This window comes from Hyla sarda, chromosome 1 (assembly GCF_029499605.1).
Source record: "Hyla sarda isolate aHylSar1 chromosome 1, aHylSar1.hap1, whole genome shotgun sequence".
Lineage (NCBI taxonomy): Eukaryota > Metazoa > Chordata > Amphibia > Anura > Hylidae > Hyla > Hyla sarda.
The window spans coordinates 595834096-595856605 of NC_079189.1; the positions used below are offsets into that span (position 1 = coordinate 595834096).

At 45.3% G+C, this 22510-nt stretch overlaps 1 protein-coding gene across 8 annotated transcripts in view; it reads right to left on the reverse strand.

Annotated features, from left to right (window-relative positions):
• LOC130295730 (phospholipid-transporting ATPase ID-like) overlaps positions 1-22510 on the reverse strand; it is a 196135-nt gene that overhangs the window by 124042 nt on the left and 49583 nt on the right. For all 8 annotated transcript variants that reach the window (XM_056546808.1, XM_056546803.1, XM_056546799.1 and 5 more), the window contains one exon: positions 7902-7981. In XM_056546808.1, the coding sequence (XP_056402783.1) occupies positions 7902-7944 (43 nt within the window). In that variant the 5' untranslated portion in view covers positions 7945-7981. The remainder of the gene's footprint in view (positions 1-7901; positions 7982-22510) is intronic.

Below are 22510 nucleotides of genomic sequence, written 5' to 3' on the forward strand. Positions count from 1 at the left end.
AAAAAGGGCATGCCCAGAATTCCGAGAAGAAGACCTATCTAGCCATGGGCCTATTACACAGGCAGCACCTCTCAAGGGTAAATGTAAATTTAAAGGGGTATTCCGGCTTTATACATCTTATCCCGCCGCTGGGACCCCCGCGATCTCTGTGCAGCCCCCCAGCATTCTGTGCTGGGCGCTGCCTCCGAGACATGACGGCCACGCCCCCTCCGCCCCCTCCCATAAACATGAATGGAGGGTGTGTGGCTTGATGTCACTAGGGGGCGTAGCCCTGATGTCACGTCCCCGTGTTGGAGGCAGCGCCTGGCACAGAATGCCGGGGGCTGCACCGAAATCGCAGGTGTCCCCAGTGGCGGGACCCCTCCGATCATACATCCTTTGGATAGGGGATAAGATGAATAGACCCAGAATACCCCTTTCAGGATGTCGTATGAAGTAGACAGGCCAGGTCTCATTCACCCTTTCAGTGCTGGCTGCACGAACTGTTAGATTTGGCAGGACAGGTTGTTTTTTCTATTTTTTCCCAATTTTGGAAGGTTTCCATCGTCAGAGCTATAAATGCAGATCCAAGAATGATTTCAGTGGGAAAGAATTGGGGAATTTTTCCGGAAATATACAAACACATATGTAACAGTGAGATTAATAAACAGAGGCACCTTAAACAGGAAATGCCCCGGATGAGGGCTGTTTGTTTTTATTTTAGGGGAAAGTTAACAGCTCGGTCACAGCTGTCATTGAAAGGCAATGGTAAAGCATGGCGGCAGTCGGCTCTCCCCTCTGATGTGTTAGGGTTGGATTTGAAGCAGGAAATATTAGGAAACTGAATTATATTAGCTGCAATCTCTGATATATACTGAATACTGACTGGTGCTGCAAGAAAGAGCAGAATTCACTACAGAAAGGTCAGCTAGGAAAACATTACTAAAACTACTTAATGTAATATTGTGCCTCCCATGTACAAGAATTCAACTATTATAATACTGTACATGAATATAAATACTATAATACTGCTCCTATGTACAAGAATATAACTACTATAATACTGCTCCTATATACAAGAATATAACTACTATAATACTGTCTTCTATATACAAGAATATAACTACTATAATACTGCTCCTATATACAAGAATATAACTACTATAATACTGCCTCTATATACAAGAATATAACTACTATAATACTGTTCCTATATACAAGAATATGACTATTATAAATACTGCCTCCTATATACAAGAATATAAGTATTATAATACTGCTCCTATATACAAGAATATAACTACTATAATACTGCCTCCTATATACAAGATTATAACTACTATAATACTGCCTCCTATATACAAGAATATAACTACTATAATACTGTCTCCTATATACAAGAATATAACTACTATAATACTGCTTCTATATACAAGAATATAACTACTATAATACTGCTCCTTTATACAAGAATATAACTACTATAATACTGCTCCTATGTACAAGAATATAACTACTATAATACTGCTTCTATATACAAGAATATAACTACTATAATACTGCTCCTATGTACAAGAATATAACTACTATAATACTGCTCCTATGTACAAGAATATAACTACTATAATACTGCCTCCTATATACAAGAATATAACTACTATAATACTGCTCCTATATACAAGAATATAACTACTATAATACTGCCTCCTATATACAAGAATATAACTACTATAATACTGCTCCTATATACAAGAATATAACTACTTTCCATTTCGTCTTCAGGCAGCACAGAAGGGTTAATAGCTCCTTTCAGTTTATCCCAGGACCGCCCACCTAGCAAACAATTAAGAGAATTAACAAGCACCAGGCTAGGTCTGGCTATAACCATCCATCAGAACCTCATCCACTTATGTTTTTTTCTGTCCTTCAGTTCTGGGACAGGTGTAAGGTGTATATACCTTCCAAGCCCACCAACTAATATCTGTCTTTTTCCTTCCTATTTCTCTTAGATGGGGCCATTGGGAAGCCCTGGCCCCCTGAGCGCAGTCTCGGTAAACCTGCGGGGTCGCCAGACTTGGGGGTACTGGCTCGTGGGACCCCTCTGCATGGCTGAGCAAGTCTGGCCTGAAATGCAGTTAAAATCGGTTACTATCCATCCCTCCACCCCCCCTGTTTGCTGGTGCTGGGTGAGCCTGGCTAGGCCGTGCCCCCTGGAGAGCTGACCTGTTTACAGTGCAGCATAGGATCCCCTGCGGTCCTGGGGCTCCCGGTGATTGATTTCACTTGCTAGCGATGCGCTATCTGGCAGCGCGGTGCTGCGATGGGGAGCTCCTGCGGAGGTGGCCATTAGATTCCAGCATGAAGATACGTAATTCGGCCGCCGGTGCAGGATGGGAGTTCCAGGGAAAGCCCTGCTTCAGAGCGCCTATCATGGCACCCGCACCTGCAGTGCTGGACAGCCGGATCGCGCGTTCTATAAAGGTATGTGGGGGCACATTGCGTATGCTGGGGTTACTTCTGGAGGGCTGTCTGCCAGCTGGTATCTGTATTGATGTACATGGAGGCCATAATATTCATAGTCAATCTTTGTTTGGTGTTTTGCATATACAGTGTATATGTTTTGCATATATGGTGTTTTGCATTTGCCCTATTGCAGTGTTGCATATTGCTAGTCTCCCTATCTCATGCTGTTTCTCTCCAGGTATCAGGTGCTGGCAGACAGAGGGATTCAGCAGTGCGGGCTGTGTAATTAGGCTCAGCCTCCCCCAGCAGCAGTTAGTGCAGAGTCTCTCACTGTAATATTCTATGGCAGGATAAGTGTGTGACGCTGTACACTCACGGTAACACTTAGTATATACTATTGTATATTGTGATGATGGTTCTCACTATTTATACAGTGTACGTGGTGATGATGTCTTACTCCCCATATCACTCATATTGTAAATCCCTGCCATGTTATTGCTGGTATAGTGTGTAATGCTGCGAGCACTAAAACACTATCAGGCAGTATTTCTGTGCGGTTACCTCACATGAGATTATGTATATTGGTGACTATGCGGGTTATGTCTTTCAACTTATACTATTTGCTGTCTGTACGGATCACAGATGTCCAGCTACTCCCTGGTCGAGCTGGTTCTATATATATGTATGTGTATATATATATATATATATATATATATATATATATGGATATAATATATGTATATGAGCTGCTCCCGGGTACGAGTGGGGCCCCGGAGGAGCCTGTAAGTAAGTAATGTTGTATACTCACCTTATACTGTATACATAACCCTGTCAGTAAGTGATGCTGTATGCTCACATTATACTGTATACTGATATATAATCCAGTCAGTAAGTGATGCTGTATGCTCACATTATACTGTATACTGATATATAATCCTGTCAGTAAGTGATGCTGTATGATCATATTATACTGTATACTGATATACAATCCTGTCAGCAGTGATGCTGTATACTCACATTATACTGTATACTGATATACAATCCTGTCAGTAGTGATGCTGTATGCTCACATAATGCTGTATACTGATATACAATCCTGTCAGTAGTTATGATATATACTCACATTATACTGTATACTGATATACAATCCTGTCAGTAAGTGATGCTGTATGCTCACATAATGCTGTATACTGGTATATAATCCTGTCAGTAAGTGATGCTGTATGCTCACATTATACTGTATACTGATATATAATCCTGTCAGTAAGTGATGCTGTATGATCATATTATACTGATATACAATCCTGTCAGTAAGTGATGCTGTATGCTCACATTATTCTGTATACTGATATATAATCCTGTCAGTAAGTGATGCTGTATGATCACATTATACTGTATACTGATATATATATATATATATATATATATATATATATATATATATATATACCTGTAAGTAAGTGATGCTGTATGATCACATTATACTGTATACTGATGTTTTCTATATAGTCCTGTCAGTAGTGAGGCCCTGCTCACTATATACTGATGTTTTCTATACATTTCTATATAGTCCTGTCAGTAGTGAGGCCCTGCTCACTGTATACTGATGTTTTCTATACATTTCTATATATTCCTGTCAGTAGTGAGGCTCTGCTCACTGTTTACTGATGTTTTTCATGTACAAGGCTTTGCTGACATTTTTTCTCTTGAGTAGACACAAGAGTGGACAAAGCCAGACAGGTACATGAGATAGACTCCAGGCTCAAGTCAGAGTCCAAAAATTGGGAAAATCCAGGTAAGACAGACTCTGCTGTTACTTAACTATGTAAAGTCACTGGTGTCCTCAGATATCCAACTCCCAAGTGTCATCACTCAGGTCTGTATCAGACATCCTATGTGATTTCCCTTAGATATGTTTAGAATCTCATCTGAGAATCAGCCCGGTTGTCTTATGGGTCAGCAGTATATGAAGATCCTAGAGTTCCTCCAAGGAAAGGAAGAGCTTGGCCTTTCCACAAGCTGCCAAATGGAAACCATCTTAGTCCTGCTGCTCTAAAGGGCGAAACTTCTTCTCCAAGAGCCAATGTTCTGAAAAAGGGCTCAGGATAAAGGAACCAGGGAGAAGACTACCAAACCAAATCAGTTTTATGTCAGAAGGACAACCATGGTTGGTGCAAGACTTTTTGGATTCCTGTCAGCCTGAGGAAGGGTGGCATGTGTTATGGACACCTATCTACATGTGCCCATACATCCATCCTCAGCAGAATATCAGAGTGGTCAATTAGTCAGGAAAGTAAGTGCTTCACTATTCTGGACCCTGCCATTAGTATATACTCCCAGGGTGGTAGAGCCATTGTGGTATTGGCTTCATCTTAAGGGGATCCATGTGGTGCCGTACCTGAGCACCTGAATCCGGCTGGTTTTCTCACTGAAGAACAGTCTGAGAGATTTCCAGGAGAAAGTTCAGTCTGTCTGGACAGGAATCTCCATTATTTTTCCTCCCCACTTGGGGTGTCAGTCGCATATGCAGGAGTCTCAGATTGTGGCTTTCCAAAAGAAAATCCCCCAATAGGTTGTAGCTTTTGACCTACGGATGTGGTCCTGCTCACAACAGATGCCTCTGAATCAGATTAAGGAGCTTACATGTTGGATCTTTGAGTCCAGAGGAGCTGGACACATGAAGAATATCAGATTTCAGCCAACCTGAGGAAGATGGGGCCAGTGAACTTGGCTATTTTGGCTACTCTTTAACCCAGTGCCCAGTATCCCAGCGGTCCCAGCAGGCACTCTGAATGTCCAGGCGGATCAGCCGAGCAGAACTATTCTATGTTCAAGCAGAGGTCCCTCACTGAAGTATACTTCTGCCAAATAGTCAGCAGGAGAGGTCTACCTGATTACGACATGAGGGCTACCATAGAAAACTGGAAGGTTGCTAAATTTGCTTCTCTGAATTGCAGAAACCAACCAGACATATTGGATGCACTGACAGTATCAGAGAGAGTCCTCTACATCTATCTATTTCAGCCTACAGTCATAAAGAAGATCTTGATGGACAAGCCAGACGTGATTCTGATAGCCCCATACTGGCCAAGACGGGGTTTGTTTTCCCTCCTGTTACAGTTAAAGGAAATTTCCTCCCCACAGGGACCTGCTGACACAGAATGGGTCCTTCATCCACAGCAGGAGCGGTTGCCTTTGACTGTGTGGAGTTTGAGAAGGATAGATTCCATATGATGGGCTCATTGGAGGAGGTGATATCTACTCGTCTTTTCAGCCGAAAGAGAATCCTTAAAGGCGCTCTACTCGACACTCTAGAGAAAGTTCACGTTCTGGAGGAGGATCGAAAAGAGGTTCCATTTGCAGTCGTTTTACATTTCCTCCAAAATGGATTCGAGAAAAGCCTGTGAGCGAATACATTGAGGCTCCATGTCTCAATAAATTCCTTCACAGTTAGCAGATTGGCGGTCATCCAGTCATCACTTGATTCTTCACAGCACTAAGGCAGGTCAGACCAGTCATAGGTCTTCCTCAGACCTGTCGTATGTCTTCCTCCGGTGGTGGTGTCTAAGCCTCTCCCGAGTAAGTCGACCTGAAGTGATTGTCCTACAAGTTCTTTCCTGATTGCGATAACATTCTCACACAGGTTGGGAGAAAATACAAGCGCTCTCCTCATGAGATCCCTTTATAAGATTTGCACCAGAGGGAGTCCTGCTGAAGGTGTCATCTGAGATGACATCATCAGGGAATTATCTTGCTGAAGTTCTTACTGGATCCACTGTTGAGGAGGAAGAGTTCTTCACCATCTGGATGGGTCTACAGCACTGATCTGCTACCACAATAGAACCAAGACATTCAGGGTGGAAGAGAATCTGTTCTTAGAGTTGCCGGTGTGGTAAAGGGAAGAAAGGTGTCTAAAGCTACCTTGGTGGAATGGCTTAAGTCTACGATTCTGAACGCCAGTGAGATCACAGGAGTTGAGCCAGCAGATTCCATCATAGCTCAAACTACACTCTAGACAACCAAAGCTGGGGTCCAGCCTCTGGCATGTCGGTGCTCTATGCCGTGTTCAATTAAGTATCTCCCCCTTATGTTGCTATACAGCTCCATTCTGTGCTGCCTGAAGACGAAATGGAAAGGGAAAATTTGTACTTACCGTAATTTTGCTTTCCATGAGTCTGAAGGCCGCACATACAAACCCTCCCTACTATAGGTCATCTTTTTGCATCAGAACTGAGTCTATTCAATAACACAAGTGGATGAGGTTCTGATGGATATTTATAGCCAGGCCTAGCCTGGTGCTTGTTAATTATCTTGATGAACTGAAAGGAGCTATTAACCCTTCTGGGCTGCCTTTAGACTCATGGAAAGCAAAATTATGGTAAGTACCAATTTTCCCTATAATACTTCTCCCTTGGTAAGATAATGGATATAATATAATTTGGCCTGTATATGCCCAGCAGTTATGTAGGAGCTCCTCTCGGTCAGTATACTGAAGCTCTAGTCATTCTCACAGTGAGGTCATACAGAAGATACAGAATCATAAAATATAATGCTGCAATACATATGATGTAATAGTCACCAGGAGCTCTATATCTCAGATTCAATATTTGCTCAGCCGCTCCTCAATGCCAAATCAAAGATGGAAATATATTCTTATGTGTACACGGATATAGCACGGATTGTCACATTTATTCACAATTAATATTTTCAAAAGATTCCTGCCTATTAACTGTACATAGTGAACTCCAGCTCAACTGTAGACTTTTCTTATTCAGTATAAAAATAATTATATTAAAGGGGTTATCAATCTTGTCCCTGAACTCCTTGGACAGCTCTTTGCCATGGTGGAAAGTTTGGAATCTGATTGATTTTTTTTCTGTGGACAGGTGTCTTTTATACAGGTAAGAAGCTGAGATTAGGAGCACTCCCATTAAGAGAGTGCTCCTAATCTCTGCTGCTTACATGTACAATAGACACCTGGGAACCAGAAATCTTGCTGATCGATAGGGGATCGCATACTACATCATTTCACATCATTTCACTGAGTAAAATACAAATCAATATATAACTTTTTTGAAATGCGTTATTTTTTATTTTATTGTTATTTTTTATTTTATTTTATTTTATTTTTTGTTATTCTGGCTCTCACTGTTCAAATAAACCGACCATTAAAATTATAGACCAATCGTTTGGGTCAGTGGGCAAATGTACAAAGGACCTTGTTGTCCTATGTCAGTGTTTCCCAACCATGGTGCAACCAGCTGTTGCAAAACTACAACTCCCAGCATGCCCGGACAGCCTTTGGCTGTCCGGGCATGCTGGGAGTTGTGGTTTTGCAACAGCTGGAGGCACCCTGGTTGGGAAACACTGTCCTATGTTATCAGACATGTCGTGCAGAACAGAGTTTGTCCTTTAATAACATTTCTATGTGGGAAATCAAAGTCTTGCCGAGTACTTACCTACTTGTTTCTTCTTCCCACAGTTTATTCCACACAGAGTCATTCCCAGTTCTTACGCCGACTACAATCCCATGGAACTTCTAGGGAAAAACACAATGACGCCATGTTATTAAACCTTCCGATAAGTGTTCTGCATGAAAAAATTTAAAAAATAACAACTGCTCAACAAATTCCATATGATGGATGACATTACACCCCAATGTTAGCGCAAGAAAAGAGATATTACTAAATACTGCTTTTAGATAAGCAGCAGAACAAATAACATATCTTCCTCCACACAACCTGGAAGAGTGTGCGACTTTTAAGGTATAAACTGGAAATCTTTGAAATCATACTGCCTCCTATATACAAGAATATAACTACTATAATATTGCCTCCTATATACAAGAATATAACTACTATAATACTGCCTCCTATATACAAGAATATAACTACTAGAATACTGCCTCCTATATACAAGAATATAACTACTAGAATACTGCCTCCTATATACAAGAATATAACTACTAGAATACTGCCTCCTATATACAAGAATATAACTACTATAATACTGCCTCCTATATACAAGAATATAACTACTATAATACTGCCTCCTATATACAAGAATATAACTACTATAATACTGCCTCCTAGCTGTGAGGTTGTGTGTCTGTAGTTCTCCTGATGTCTGGAGCAAGCCCAGGGCGGGGCCACCCTGGGCGGGGAAGCTCCCCAAGCAAGGCCCAGGCTTCTCGGCCTACACTGGAGGAAAACTCCCAGACTCTTTTTGATGGAGATGAAAATCCTAAAGTGGATGTTGTACAACAAAGTCCTCAGCATGGAAGCACTACAAGTGCAAGGATGGAAGATAAAGAAATGGATGTTTGTAAAGCAAAGAAAGAAGCAGCAGAAAGTGTTTGTGGGACACGTGTGATGATACAGTCGGCCGGCCAAGGCTCTCAGTGTGGGGAACAACCAAAAGGCTCCCAGAAAGTAAGTCCTGTAAGAGACAACAAGTCTGCTATTCAAGGCCATGATGGTGCACAGGAGGTGAGGGGATCACAGGCAGCAGGTGTGCAGCTCCACTCACCAGCACAGAGACAGAGGAGGACATCACTGGAGAGGCAGACATTACAGGAGAACCTACAGCAACAAGAGGTGGTCTCCAGCATGACCCGCTCAGGCCGCACCAGATCCCAGGCTGGAGGTAAGAGCCAAAATACTGCAGAGGGGTCTATGGGGGTGACACCTGGGAAATTTGTGGGGAAATCTCTAAGTGTCTGCAAAATTGTTCCTGCCCCGGACTCTGACCTGGCTTCAGCAGATACAAGCAGCCATGGCTCCGTATTCATCCAGCCCGAGAGTCTATCCAGACCCCACCAGCAGGGCAAAGAGACCACCCGGGCACCAGAGCTACAGCTGGCGGAGGAGATCCCTGCACTGGTGAGGAGGATGGAGGAGCTGAAACACCAAAAACAAATGCTACAGATGCAGATAGACTGTGTATACAAATTAAAGACTGCGAACCCACAGTACAAGTCCATGCATGACAACAAACTGTATACACTGAGCACAGAGCTGGCCACCATAGTGAGCGAGATGGACTGTTTACTGGAGAGGATGGGACCACTGGCGGAATCCTATAGGAACCAGGAGCGCTTTTCCCAGTACCAGCTAAATTTTGATTCTGAGCCCAGATCAGATGTAATACCTGACATCACCGCAGAGGAGCCCCAGGAGGTGAAAAGACCCCTAATAAAACCCCCAAACTTCACCTTTAAGGATCAGCATAAGTATGGAGAACAGCAACATCAGAGACCTGCAGCTGTTCCTAAACAAGAGCCTGCAATTCCGGTACCTGCAGAGGCACCGCAAGTCCCAGAGGACCCAGTACATGAGGAGGACAGTGGACCTTTGCCAGTGTATGAAGGTGATGGGGTGATGGAGCAGAGCTCTAATGTTGGGGCACGGACTGGGGGTGAGGACTGTGATAATGTTGGGGCACGGACTGGGGGTGAGGACTGTGATAATGTTGGGGCACGGACTGGGGGTGCGGACTGTGATGTTCCTGAGGGGTTGGTGGCTGGAGGGGGTGCACAATCTGTGTGGGGTGTTGTGTCTGATGATGATATAGAGGTGGATGGGACAGGTGATGTTGTACACAATACTGTGCAGGATTTCCCCCCTTTACCTACAAGTACAGCAGATGTGGCAGGGCCCCCTAGAGTAGACCCCAACCCTGTTAGACAGGATGCAGGGACCCGCCAGGTTCCTCCTAGAAATGCCTGGAGCCGTGGTGCTCCATCTTTCACCTCCAGCACCAATTACACTGGCCAGGCATTTAAAAGGAGGAACGTGGTGAGATTTCGGCACAGAGGTGCCAAGGAGGACCTTCCAGATAGGAGGTTTGTGGTGAGGGAGCTCCTGTGCCATCAGATGGGGTTTGTGCCAGCGGACATCTTGGCGGTAATAAACCTACCAGATAGACAGGGCTATGATGTCAGCTTTAAGCTCATGTCTAATCTGGATAGGTTCTGGTCCAACTTCCCCAGGTTCAGAGACACAGAGGGTTGGAATAAATTCAGTTTTATTCCCATATCCAAGCCAGATACCGTTATCATCAATATCATCTTCTGGAATGAAGCTGTTCCCCCCCCAGGACATTGTGGTGTGGCTCCGCAGACATTGTGACCTGGTGTCTGATCTCACCAAGAACAGAGATGATGACGGTATCTGGACTGGAGGGTGGAAGGTCTTGGTGAAGCTGCGCCAACATGGGAACATCACCCAACATCTGCCCAACTCCTTCTTTATTGGGAGGGAAAAGGGTGTTTGCTTCTACCCCGGTCAGCCCAGAAAGTGCTTTAAATGTGGTAAACCTGGGCATCTGGCTAACACCTGTACCGTGGTAAAATGTAACCTGTGTGGTGAGACTGGTCACCTAAGTGCTGACTGTCACAACATCAGATGTAATTTATGTGGTGAGATCGGTCACCCTCACCGGGACTGTCCCAATGCCTGGCACAACATCTGCCGGGAGCTTCCTGATGAGGACCTTGTGGCGGGGGCAGAGGCCGTAGAGGAGGAGACTTTAATATCCGGCCCTATTCTGACCAGACAGGAGGTCCAGACAGATGTGAGTAACACTGCACCAACACCTCAGCAGTCAGAGAGCACACAGGGGGACATGGAGGTTGTGCCACAAGACCAGCAGCAGCCAGGGGTGTCCACTTCTGTGTCTGAGGGGAATAGGATACAGCAAAATAAGAGGAGGAAAAAAGACAAGTCCTCCCGCAGGCCTGAGGGGGAGAACAGCTCCGGCCAAAGTGTGAAGAAAAGGGCTGACAACAGGGCAGGAGTGATGGTCGTGTCCAACAGGTACGAGGTTCTGTCAGAGTCCGAGGGAGATCTGGACACTGAATTGAAAAGAATAGAGGATGACTGTGATGGTGACACAAGGGACAAACCCCCAATAAAAAAGAGACCCCTGAGTGTAAAACCTCAGGTAGAGTCAGACATGGAGACAGGTGGTGGACAGCGGGACTCAGATTCTGACTTGTGATGATGGGGATCAGGTCTCTGCTCTTCTTTCTTATCATGGCGGGGTTTACTTTAAGGGTAACTTCTAATAATGTGAACAGTATTAAAGTGAGGAGGAAACGGCACATAGTCTATGACTATCTTAGGGATCTGGACACAGATGTCATCTTCATACAGGAGACGCGCCTGACTTCTTCGGGGTATTTACGTGAGGCTGAGAGGGAATGGACGTCTGGGCCTTCTTTCTGGTCACTGGCTGTGGAGCCTTATGCCGGGGTGGCCATACTGTTTACCACCAGGGATGTGACTGTACATAGGATGACAGAGGTTGTCATGGGAAGGTGTCTGATCCTGGAGGTCACTATCCATGGTAGAAGACTCCGGCTAATAAATATCTATGGCCCACAGACAGTGACAGAAAGGGTCCAGCTATTTAATGAGGTAAAACCATATCTATTCACATCTGTTCCTGTAATCATGGCCGGGGATTTTAATGTCACTAGGACATCAGGTGACAGGTCCTCAGGCAGAGCAGTGGCCAGGGACTCCAAGGTCCTAAATAACATCATATTGCAGGCCGGTCTGAATGATGTCTTCACACAGGGGGGAAGGAAGCCCAAACTAACATACACATGTTCTGACAGGAGCAGTAGAATAGATATGGCGTTTGTGGGTCCTGAAGAATTTATTAGTGATAGGACTGAGAGAACTGTCCCTTATTCGGATCACATGGCCTTAGCTTTCTGCCTTGGTGTCAGTAAGCGCCCAGATATTGGAAGGGGTCTTTGGAAGCTTAATTCCAGTATCTTGGAGGATGTCTATGTCCAGAAATGTGTTCATTCCTTTATGCAGAGTCAGCTAGAGCGGGTGGACTTCTATGATGATATGGCCGCCTGGTGGGAGGATGTCAAGGATGAGATCAGAACCCTCTTAAGGAGACTGTCCTTTAAAAAGGGGAGGAGTAAGTATGGCCAGTATCTCAAACTGCGCAAAGAATTGGAGTCACTATATTCGGCGGGTGGGGACCAACAAAGGATTGACCGGCTGAAATCTGAGATAAGGCAGTATCAGTACAGCAGGTATACCTCCCTGGTTCTTGAACGGGATTATGGGTCCTTAGGGTCTCCTGATCCCTTTGAGAATTGCCGGGAGCGGGTGGCAAATAAATCTGTCACCGGTCTCACTGACTCCCAGGGTGTTTTGCAGGAATCTCGGGAGGGTATCCTGGGGGTGGTGAGATCGTACTATGCTGACTTGTTTCAGAGGAAAGTTTTGGATAGAGACAAGATGACCCAATTCTTGGAGACAACTCCGCTCCCTGATACTAATGATTTGGACTTTTCTCCTTTGACAGCAGAATTGACGGTGGCGGAGGTCAAAGAGGCCATTGATAAGTTACATGTGAAGAAGGCACCAGGTCCAGATGGGATAACAGCAGAATTCTATAAGACATTCAGAGACCTCTTGGCCCCAATCCTCGTGGATGTTTACACAAATTGTCTAGAAAGTCACCTGATGCCTCCATCCATGAGAGTGTCCTCGCTGATTCTGCTGTCTAAAGGTAAAGAGCCGAGTGACATCAAGAACTGGAGGCCGATTGCCCTCTTGAATGTCGACAGGAAGATTCTGGCAAAGATCCTGTTTTCTAGGTTAGTTTGTCTGTCCCCGGCACTGTTGGCAGGCTGTCAGTATGGCACAGTAAAAGGGCGGAACATCTCTGGGGCAGTGATCTCCATAAGGGAGATGTTTGAGAGATGTAAAGCCCTGAGGTGTGGGAGATATGTTGTGAGTCTTGACCAGGCTAAAGCCTTTGACAGAGTAGATCATGAGTATCTATGGGCCACTTTGTCAAAGTACGGTATTCCGGGAAAATTCATTGATTGGCTGAAGACTTTGTATTGTGAGGCCGAGAGCTTTCCTCTGATCAATGGTTGGCAGGGTGACACCTTCAGGGTTGAGGCGGGGGTGAGACAAGGTTGCCCACTGAGTCCGCTGCTGTATGTATTTGCCTTAGACCCGTTTCTGAGGTCACTGCAGGAGTGTGGTTTTCAGGGGGTGCCGGTCCCCCACTGCCTGCCCCTGAGTGTTGTTGCCTACGCGGATGATGTGACTGTAGTGATATCTGAGCCTCGTGAGGTGGAGATGTTGTCTATGGCCATCAGAAGTTACTCGGAGGCCTCAGGGTCTCTGGTCAACCTTGAGAAGAGTCAAGCTCTCTGGGTATCAGATACTGATCCAGATTTTGATCTGACCCAATTTGTGAGAGCCTCCACCTATATTAAAATCCTAGGGGTCAAATTCGGGAGGGACGATAACGCCAAACTTAATTGGGAAGAGAAGTTGGAAGCCGGAAATGCAAAGGTTCAGCGATGGAAGAACTGGAGGCTGACCTATAGAGAAAGGGTTCAAATGTTGAAGACTTACCTGGTCCCTGTCTTCTTATATGTCTCTGTTGTTTTTCCTTTGCCAGAATGTTTCTCCGCTCGGCTCTTTAGTCTGTTCTTCCAAATGTTTTGGGGGAACAGGTTGAACCCAATAAAAAGAGGGATCACCTACCTACAGAGGAGAGAGGGTGGGTTGGATATGCTGAATCCAAGGGTGTTCTTTGACTCCATGTTTCTAAAAGTAAATTTTGGTTGCCTGGACTCAAACAACAGCTCCCTGTGGGCGAATAGTATCAGGGACTGGATATTGCCTTTTGCAGAGTCTTGGGTGCGAGGCGGCAGTCTCAAGAGGGGGAGATGGACGCGTGACTACCTCCCCCCCGTACCTGGAATACGGGCTCAGATGTCTGAAGAGATGGCGCATTGAGAAGTCTTATATAGAGAGTAAGACCCGTAAGGACCTTTATGTCAGGGTTTGTAGGACCTTTTTCTTTTTACAACCAGCACTAAGGGACTGTACATCCGTCATCTTACGGGACAGTCTGAGGCTTCTAAACAGTGTGAGGCTCCCGAACAAATTCCATGACATCGCCTGGCTGTCCTTACACGGGAAACTGTTCGTAAGAGGGAATTTAAAATACCTGAGTCTGTCTGATCGGAAGTGTCCCCAGGGGTGTCAGGAGGAGGAGACCATGACACATTTTATATCGGAGTGCTGGGGAGGGCGACACATATGGCAGACGATATCCAACAAGCTAAGAATCCAAAGACTACAGACCTTAAAATACCCAGAAATAATTTACGGTGTAACATCTAGTGTGAGTGACATTGACAGGGAAACGTTATATATCATCATATCTGTCATAAAATACTACCATTGGCACACCAGGACCCGTGTCTCTATGTATAATGAACCCTTCCATGATAGGAGAGCAGTAGACCTGATCATGTCAGAGCTGAGGTGGATCAAGTGTTTGGAGATCAGGAAGGATGAGAAAAATCTATCATTATGGAGGAATGTACATATAGAATGATATTTACCTTCATGATGCTTTTGTGTTGTTCATTTATTTACTTCTCATTTAAAAGCAATGGGCTTTTTCTAAGTTAACATTATTGTTTCTTTTGCAATGGAAGTGTATGATTTTTAATATTTGATATTGTTTTGATAATTTTTGGTCGAGTGTACTGTAATATTTATGTTTGTTTTTTACTAATAAAAATTGCCTCCTATATACAAGAATATAACTACTAGAATACTGCTTCCATGTACAAGAATATGACTACTATAATACTACTCCTATATACAAGAATATAACTGCTATAATACTGCCTCCTATATACAAGAATATAACTACTATAATACTGTCCCCTATATACAAGAATATAACTACTATAATACTGCTCCTATATACAAGAATATAACTACTATAATACTGCCCCCTATATACAGGAATATACTATAATAATGCCTCCTATATACAAGAATATAACTACTATAAAACTGTCCCCTATGTACAAGAATATAACTACTATAATACTGTCCCCTATATACAAGAATATAGCTACAATAATACTGCTCCTATATACAAGAATATAACTACTATAATACTGCCCCCTATATACAGGAATATAACTACTATAATACTGCCTCCTATGTACAAGAATATAACTACTATAATACTGTCCCCTATATACAAGAATATAACTACTATAATACTGCCTCCTATGTACAAGAATATAACTACTATAATACTGTCCCCTATATACAAGAATATAACTACTATAATACTGCCTCCTATATACAAGAATATAACTACTATAATACTGCCTCCTAGCTGAGAGGTTGTGTGTGTGTAGCTCTCCTGATGTCTGGAGAAAGCCCGGGGCGGGGCCACCCTGGGTGGGGATGCTCCCCAAGCAAGGCCCAGGCTTCTCGGCCTATTCTGGGAATTAATCCCCAGACACCACAATCCATGGATGAAAATCCTAAAGTTTCTATGGATGTGAGAAATGTTCAGAATGTTGTCAGTTCTGGTGCAGCAAGAAGCACAGATGAGAAGAAAGTTGTGGAAGTGAGGAAAGAAACTTCATCAAGTAAGGTAATGGCTGCAGGTACAATCCACCCCTCCTGCAGTCAGACAGAGGAGAACATCCCTGGAGAAGCAGACCATGCAGGAGAATCTGCAGCAGCCTGTCCTGATACGGTCTGACCGCACACGATACGGGAGCGGGAGCAGCGCAAAAGTTACAAGCACGCCAGAGGGGACCAGAGGGAGTACAGCAGGAAGGCTTCAGGGGGCCACAAGTGCGGTCACTGAGAAGAACCAGGGGCCCAGTCCCCAGTCTGGAGATTGTGACCCTGCAGCAGTGACCACAGCAACACCGAGACAGATCCCACCTCAGAAGCAGAGTCCTGTGAGTACCCCACCAGCGCGGCCCCCCAATACTCAGCGGGCACCTGAACTATGTCTGGCCGAGCAGATCCCAGCTCTGGTAAAGAGACTTGAGACTTTAAAAAAGACAAAGTTACAGCTGCAGAAACAGATAGAATGTATATACAAGCTAAAGGCAGCAAACCCCAATAACCAGGCTGTACATGATAAGAAGCTGAGCTCCCTCGCTGTGCAGCTCGCTGACACTGTGCAGGACATGGAGGACGTATTGGACCAGATGGGACCAGTCGCTGAGACCTTCAGAAATCAGCAGCGATTTGAGGGATATAAGGAAAGACCAGCGCCAAAGCCATCTACTGCTGCACCTAAGTCTTCAGCCTCACCAGGGGACACCCAGCAGTCCTGTACAAGACAAGAGGACATCCAGCAGTCCTGTGCAAGACCACTCCTCAGACCAGCCAGCTTCCCTTTTGAGAAAGGAAATTTGTACAGACAAGCAGAAGCAAGTGTCCAGCAACATCAGAGACCTGCACAGACTCCTCCAGAGGTACCACAAGTCCCAGCAGTCAGCACGGTGAAGCAGGACTATGGACTCCTACCAGAAGGTAACCCTGTAACCGTTGTGCAGTCACCACAAGCCCCTGGGGGCAGTAGAGAGCAGCAGGACTGTGGACTCTTACCTGAAGGCAGCAGTGCAGCAGAGAGTTCACAGGACATGGCTCTGCAGGGCTTTCTGGGCTCTGTAGTGCAAGATCATTCTGCCAGTGACTGCAATGATATGAATGTATGTGATATTACTAATAATGTGTCTGCAGAGGGGGGCGCTTCACAGTCTGTGTGGGATATGGGGTCATCTCTGGGGTCAGGTCCACCATTAGTTCAGCCTCCAGAGGCTTGTGACCCCCAGAGTATAGAGGTTGATGGTGGGGAGGGGGCTGTACAGTCTGATGCACAACACTTCCCCCCTTTAGTCACACAAGTATCAGACCCCCCTAGTACGGCTGGTCAGCAGCCACCACAGCGCCCCCAAGTACAGCAGGAGGGTAGAAGTAGTGGCGCCTCCTCTGGTAATGCCTGGAGCCGCGGGTCACCATTCATGTCCAATGTGAATTATACAGGTCAGGCTTTCAAGAGGAGGAACGTGGTCAGGTTCAGACATAGAGGGGCCAAGGAGGAGCTGCCTGACAGGAGGTTTGTGGTCCGTGAACTTCTGTGCCACCAAATGGGCTTCCTGCCATCTAACATCCTGGCAGTGATAAACCTTCCTGACAGGCAGGGCTATGACGTCAGCTTCAAACTCATGTCTGACCTGGACCGCTTCTGGGCCCATGTCACCCGGGTGAGAGATGCTGATGGCTGGAATAAGTTCAGCTTTGTCCCCATCTCCAGACCAGACACAGCGAATGTCACCATTATATTCTGGAACGAGTCTGTCCCCCCCCAGGATATTGTTGTGTGGTTAAAGAGACACTGTGACCTAATGTCAGACCTGACTAAGACCAGGGATGAGGACGGCATATGGACGGGAGGGTGGAAGGTCCTGGTGAAGTTACGGCAGATAAACAACATAACCCAACATCTGCCCAATTCTTTCTTCATTGGCCGGGAGAAAGGGGTTTGCTTCTATGCAGGTCAGCCCAGAAAATGCTTCAAGTGTGGGAAGACCGGTCATATCGCGAGTGTGTGCACCCTAGTGAAGTGTAATTTATGTGGGGAGATCGGCCATGTCAGCGCCACCTGCCAGAATATCCGCTGCAACCTCTGTGGTAAGACCGGTCACTCCCACAGGGACTGTCCTGACGCCTGGCATAACATCTGTAAGGACTTCCCTGATGAGGACCTGCTGGAGGGGGCAGAGGACCTGGAGGAGGAGACGTTGGTGTCAGGGTCAGCAGTGACACAACCTGAGCCTCAGCATAACATGGGTGACACTAGAGGTGACGATATGGGTGACAATATTGGTGACACAGTGCCCGACCAGTCCCAGCCAGGAGCCACTGAGGGGAACAGGGAGGTCACTGAGCAGGTTGTGGCCATGTCTTCTTCTGCCCCAGCATCAGTAAATCCGCAGAAGAGACGGAAGAAAGACAAAGCCAGCCGTAAGCCTGAGGAGGGATGGACCACTGTCCAAAAACCTTCCAAAAAGAAAGTAGACCCCGGGTCAGGTGTCATGAGCATCACAAATACGTACAGTGTCCTATCAGAGTCAGACGTTGAGGAAGAGATGGAGAGGGAGCTAAAGAGAGTGATAGATGAATTTAATGAAGACCAAGAGGGTGATCCCCCCACAAAAAAGAGACCCCCACGAGCAAAACGTCTGTCCGAATCGGACATGGAAACAGGTGGTCAGCAGGAGGGCTCAGACTCAGATCTGTGATGATGGGGGTGACATCTCTGCACTTTCTTCTTTCCTTTGTTATGATGGCCGACTTTACCCTTAAAGTGTTCTCCAGTAATGTGAACAGTGTCAGAGTGAGGAGGACCAGACATGTCGTATATGACCATCTAAAGTCTATTGATGCTGACATCATCTTCTTACAGGAGACACGTTTAAATACTCAAGGACTGTTACGTGAGGCAGAGCGTGAATGGCGGTCTGGTCCATCCTTTTGGTCACTGGCTGTGGAACCAAGTGCCGGGGCCTCTATCCTGTTTACCACCAATGATGTAACTGTACATAGGCTGAAAGAGGTATTGATGGGAAGGTGCCTAATGCTAGAAGTTACTATTCGGGGTAGAAGGCTCCGACTCATTAATATCTATGGTTCACAGACAGTGACTGAAAGGGTTAACCTTTATAATGAAGTGAAGCCATATCTCTTCACGTCTGTCCCTGTCATCTTGGCCGGAGATTTTAATGCCTCCAGAACAACTAGTGACAGATCCTCTAATAGACCTCTAACACGAGACTCCAAGGTCTTAAACAACATCATTCTACAGGCCGGGTTGTCAGATGTGTTTGTGCAGGGTGGTCGGAAACCAAAATTTACCTATTTCTGTGGTGGAAGAAGTAGTCGTATAGATTTAGCTCTGGTTAGTCCCACAGAGACCATTGGTGAGAAGGATGAGAAGATCGTCCCTTATTCTGACCATCTGGCCTTATATTTTTGTCTGGGTGTCACACAGGGTCCTGAGACAGGTAGAGGGTTGTGGAGACTGAATTCCAGTCTATTAGAGGATCCTTCTGTGCAGAGACAGGTTCACTCTCTTATACAGAGTCAGCTAGAGAGGGTGGACTTCTATGATGATATGGCCGCCTGGTGGGAGGATGTCAAGGATGAGATCAGAACCCTCTTAAAGAGACTGTCAGTTATAAAGGGGAAGAGTAAGTATGGCCAGTATCTCAAGCTGCGGAAAGAATTGGAGTCACTATATTCGGCGGGTGGGGACCAACAAAAGATAGACCGGCTGAAATCTGAGATAAGGCAGTATCAGTACAGCAGGTATACCTCCCTGGTTCTTGAAAGGGATTATGGGTCCTTAGGGTCTCCTGATCCCTTTGAGAATTGCCGGGAGCGGGTGGCAAATAAATCTGTCACCGGTCTCACTGACTCCCAGGGTGTTTTGCAGGAATCTCGGGAGGGTATCCTGGGGGTGGTGAGATCGTACTATGCTGACTTATTTCAGAGGAAGGTTTTGGATAGAGACAAGATGACCCAATTCTTGGAGACAACTCCGCTCCCTGATACTAATGATTTGGACTTTTCTCCTTTGACAGCAGAATTGACGGTGGCGGAGGTCAAAGAGGCCATTGATAAGTTACATCTGAAGAAGGCACCAGGTCCAGATGGGATAACAGCAGAATTCTATAAGACATTCAGAGACCTCTTGGCCCCAATCCTCGTGGATGTTTATACAAATTGTCTAGAAAGTCACCTGATGCCTCCATCCATGAGAGTGTCCTCGCTGATTCTGCTGTCTAAAGGTAAAGAGCCGAGTGACATCAAGAACTGGAGGCCAATTGCCCTCTTGAATGTCGACAGGAAGATTCTGGCAAAAATCCTGTTTTCTAGGTTAGTTTGTCGGTCCCCGGCACTGTTGGCAGGCTGTCAGTATGGCACAGTAAAAGGGCGGAACATCTCTGGGGCAGTGATCTCCATAAGGGAGATGTTTGAGAGATGTAAAGCCCTGAGGTGTGGGAGATATGTTGTGAGTCTTGACCAGGCTAAAGCCTTTGACAGAGTAGATCATGAGTATCTATGGGCCACTTTGTCAAAGTACGGTATTCCAGGACAATTCATTGATTGGCTGAAGACTTTGTATTGTGAGGCCGAGAGCTTTCCTCTGATCAATGGTTGGCAGGGTGACACGTTCAGGGTTGAGGCGGGGGTGAGACAAGGTTGCCCACTGAGCCCGCTGCTGTATGTATTTGCCTTAGACCCGTTTCTGAGGTCACTGCAGGAGTGTGGATTTCAGGGGGTGCCGGTCCCCCACTGCCTACCCCTGAGTGTTGTTGCCTACGCGGCTGATGTGACTGTAGTGATATCTGAGCCTCGTGAGGTAGAGATGTTGTCTGTGGCCATCAAAAGTTACTCGGAGGCCTCAGGGTCTCTGGTCAACCTTGAGAAGAGTCAAGCTCTCTGGGTATCAGATACTGATCCAGATTTTGATCTGACCCAATTTGTGAGAGCCTCCTCCTATATTAAAATCCTAGGGGTCAAATTCGGGAGGGACGATAACGCCAAACTAAATTGGGAAGAGAAGTTGGAAGCCGGAAATGCAAAGGTTCAGCGATGGAAGAACTGGAGGCTGACCTATAGAGAAAGGGTTAAAATGTTGAAGACTTACCTGGTCCCCGTCTTTTTGTATGTCTCTGTTGTTTTTCCTTTGCCAGAATCTTTCTCTGCTCGGCTCTTTAGCCTGTTCTTCCAAATGTTCTGGGGGAACAGGTTGAACCTGATAAAAAGAGGGGTCACCTACCTACAGAGGAGAGAGGGTGGGTTGGATATGCTGAATCCAAGGGTGTTCTTTGACTCCATGTTTCTAAAAGTTAATTTTGGTTGCCTGGACTCAAACAACAGCTCCCTGTGGGCGAATAGTATCAGGGACTGGATATTGCCTTTTGCAGAGTCTTGGGTGCGAGGCGGCAGTCTCAAGAGGGGGAGATGGACGCGTGACTACCTCCCCCCGTACCTGGAATACGGGCTCAGATGTCTGAAGAGATGGCGCATTGAGAAGTCCTATATAGAGAGTAAGCCAAGGAAGGATCTATACGTAAGGGTTTGTAGGGCTTTCTTCTGTTCTCCACTTGCCTTGAGGGACTGTGTGACCAGCACTTTACAAGAAAGTCTAAAGTTCCTCAATGGGAAACGACTCCCCGCAAAATTCTTTGACATAGCTTGGCTGTCGCTCCATGGGAGGCTCTTTGTCAGGGGTAATCTAAAGTATCTAAGCGTTTCTGATAGGAACTGTCCTCTGGGTTGTCAGCAGGAGGAGACGATGGAGCATTTCATATCTGACTGCAGGGGCGGGAGGAGGATATGGGAAGAAGTGTCCAGTAAGCTGAACATCCCATTACTGCAGAACCTGACGTATCCTGACATCATATATGCTGTACCATCCAGTAACAGGACAGACAGGGGGACAATGTACATAATTATAACAATCATTAAATATTACCATTGGCACATGAGAACTAGAGTGTCCATACACAACGAGCCATTCCACCACATCACAGCAGTAAGCCAGATAATGTCTGAGCTCCAGTGGGTAAAGTCATTAGAGATACGGAGGAACCAAAATAATGGGAAATTATGGAGGAATGTCTCTTTGGTTTAACACGGATGATTTATTAAATTTTTTTGTGTTTTTCCTTTTCCAGCAAATGTGGACTTTCTAAGTTTAATATTACTCTGTACATACTCTAGTTGAGTAGTCATTGTGTGTACAATGCTTGTTATTTTTGTTTTGCATTGTAAGAATTTATGTTAATTGTAATTTTGTTTGTTTTCACAATAAAAATTGCCTCCTATGTACGCGAATATAACTACTATAATACTGCTCCTATGTACAAGAATATAACTACTATAAAACTGTCCCCTATGTACAAGAATATAACTACTATAATACTGCTCCTATATACAAGAGTATAACTACTATAATACTGCTCTCATATACAAGAATATAATTACTATAATACTGCTCCTATGTACAATAATATAACTACTACAATACTGCTCCTTTATACATGAATATATCTACTATAATACTGCTCCTATGTACAAGAATATATCTACTATAATACTGCTCCTATGTACAAGACAATAACTACTATAATACTGTCCTATATACAAGAATATAACTACTATAA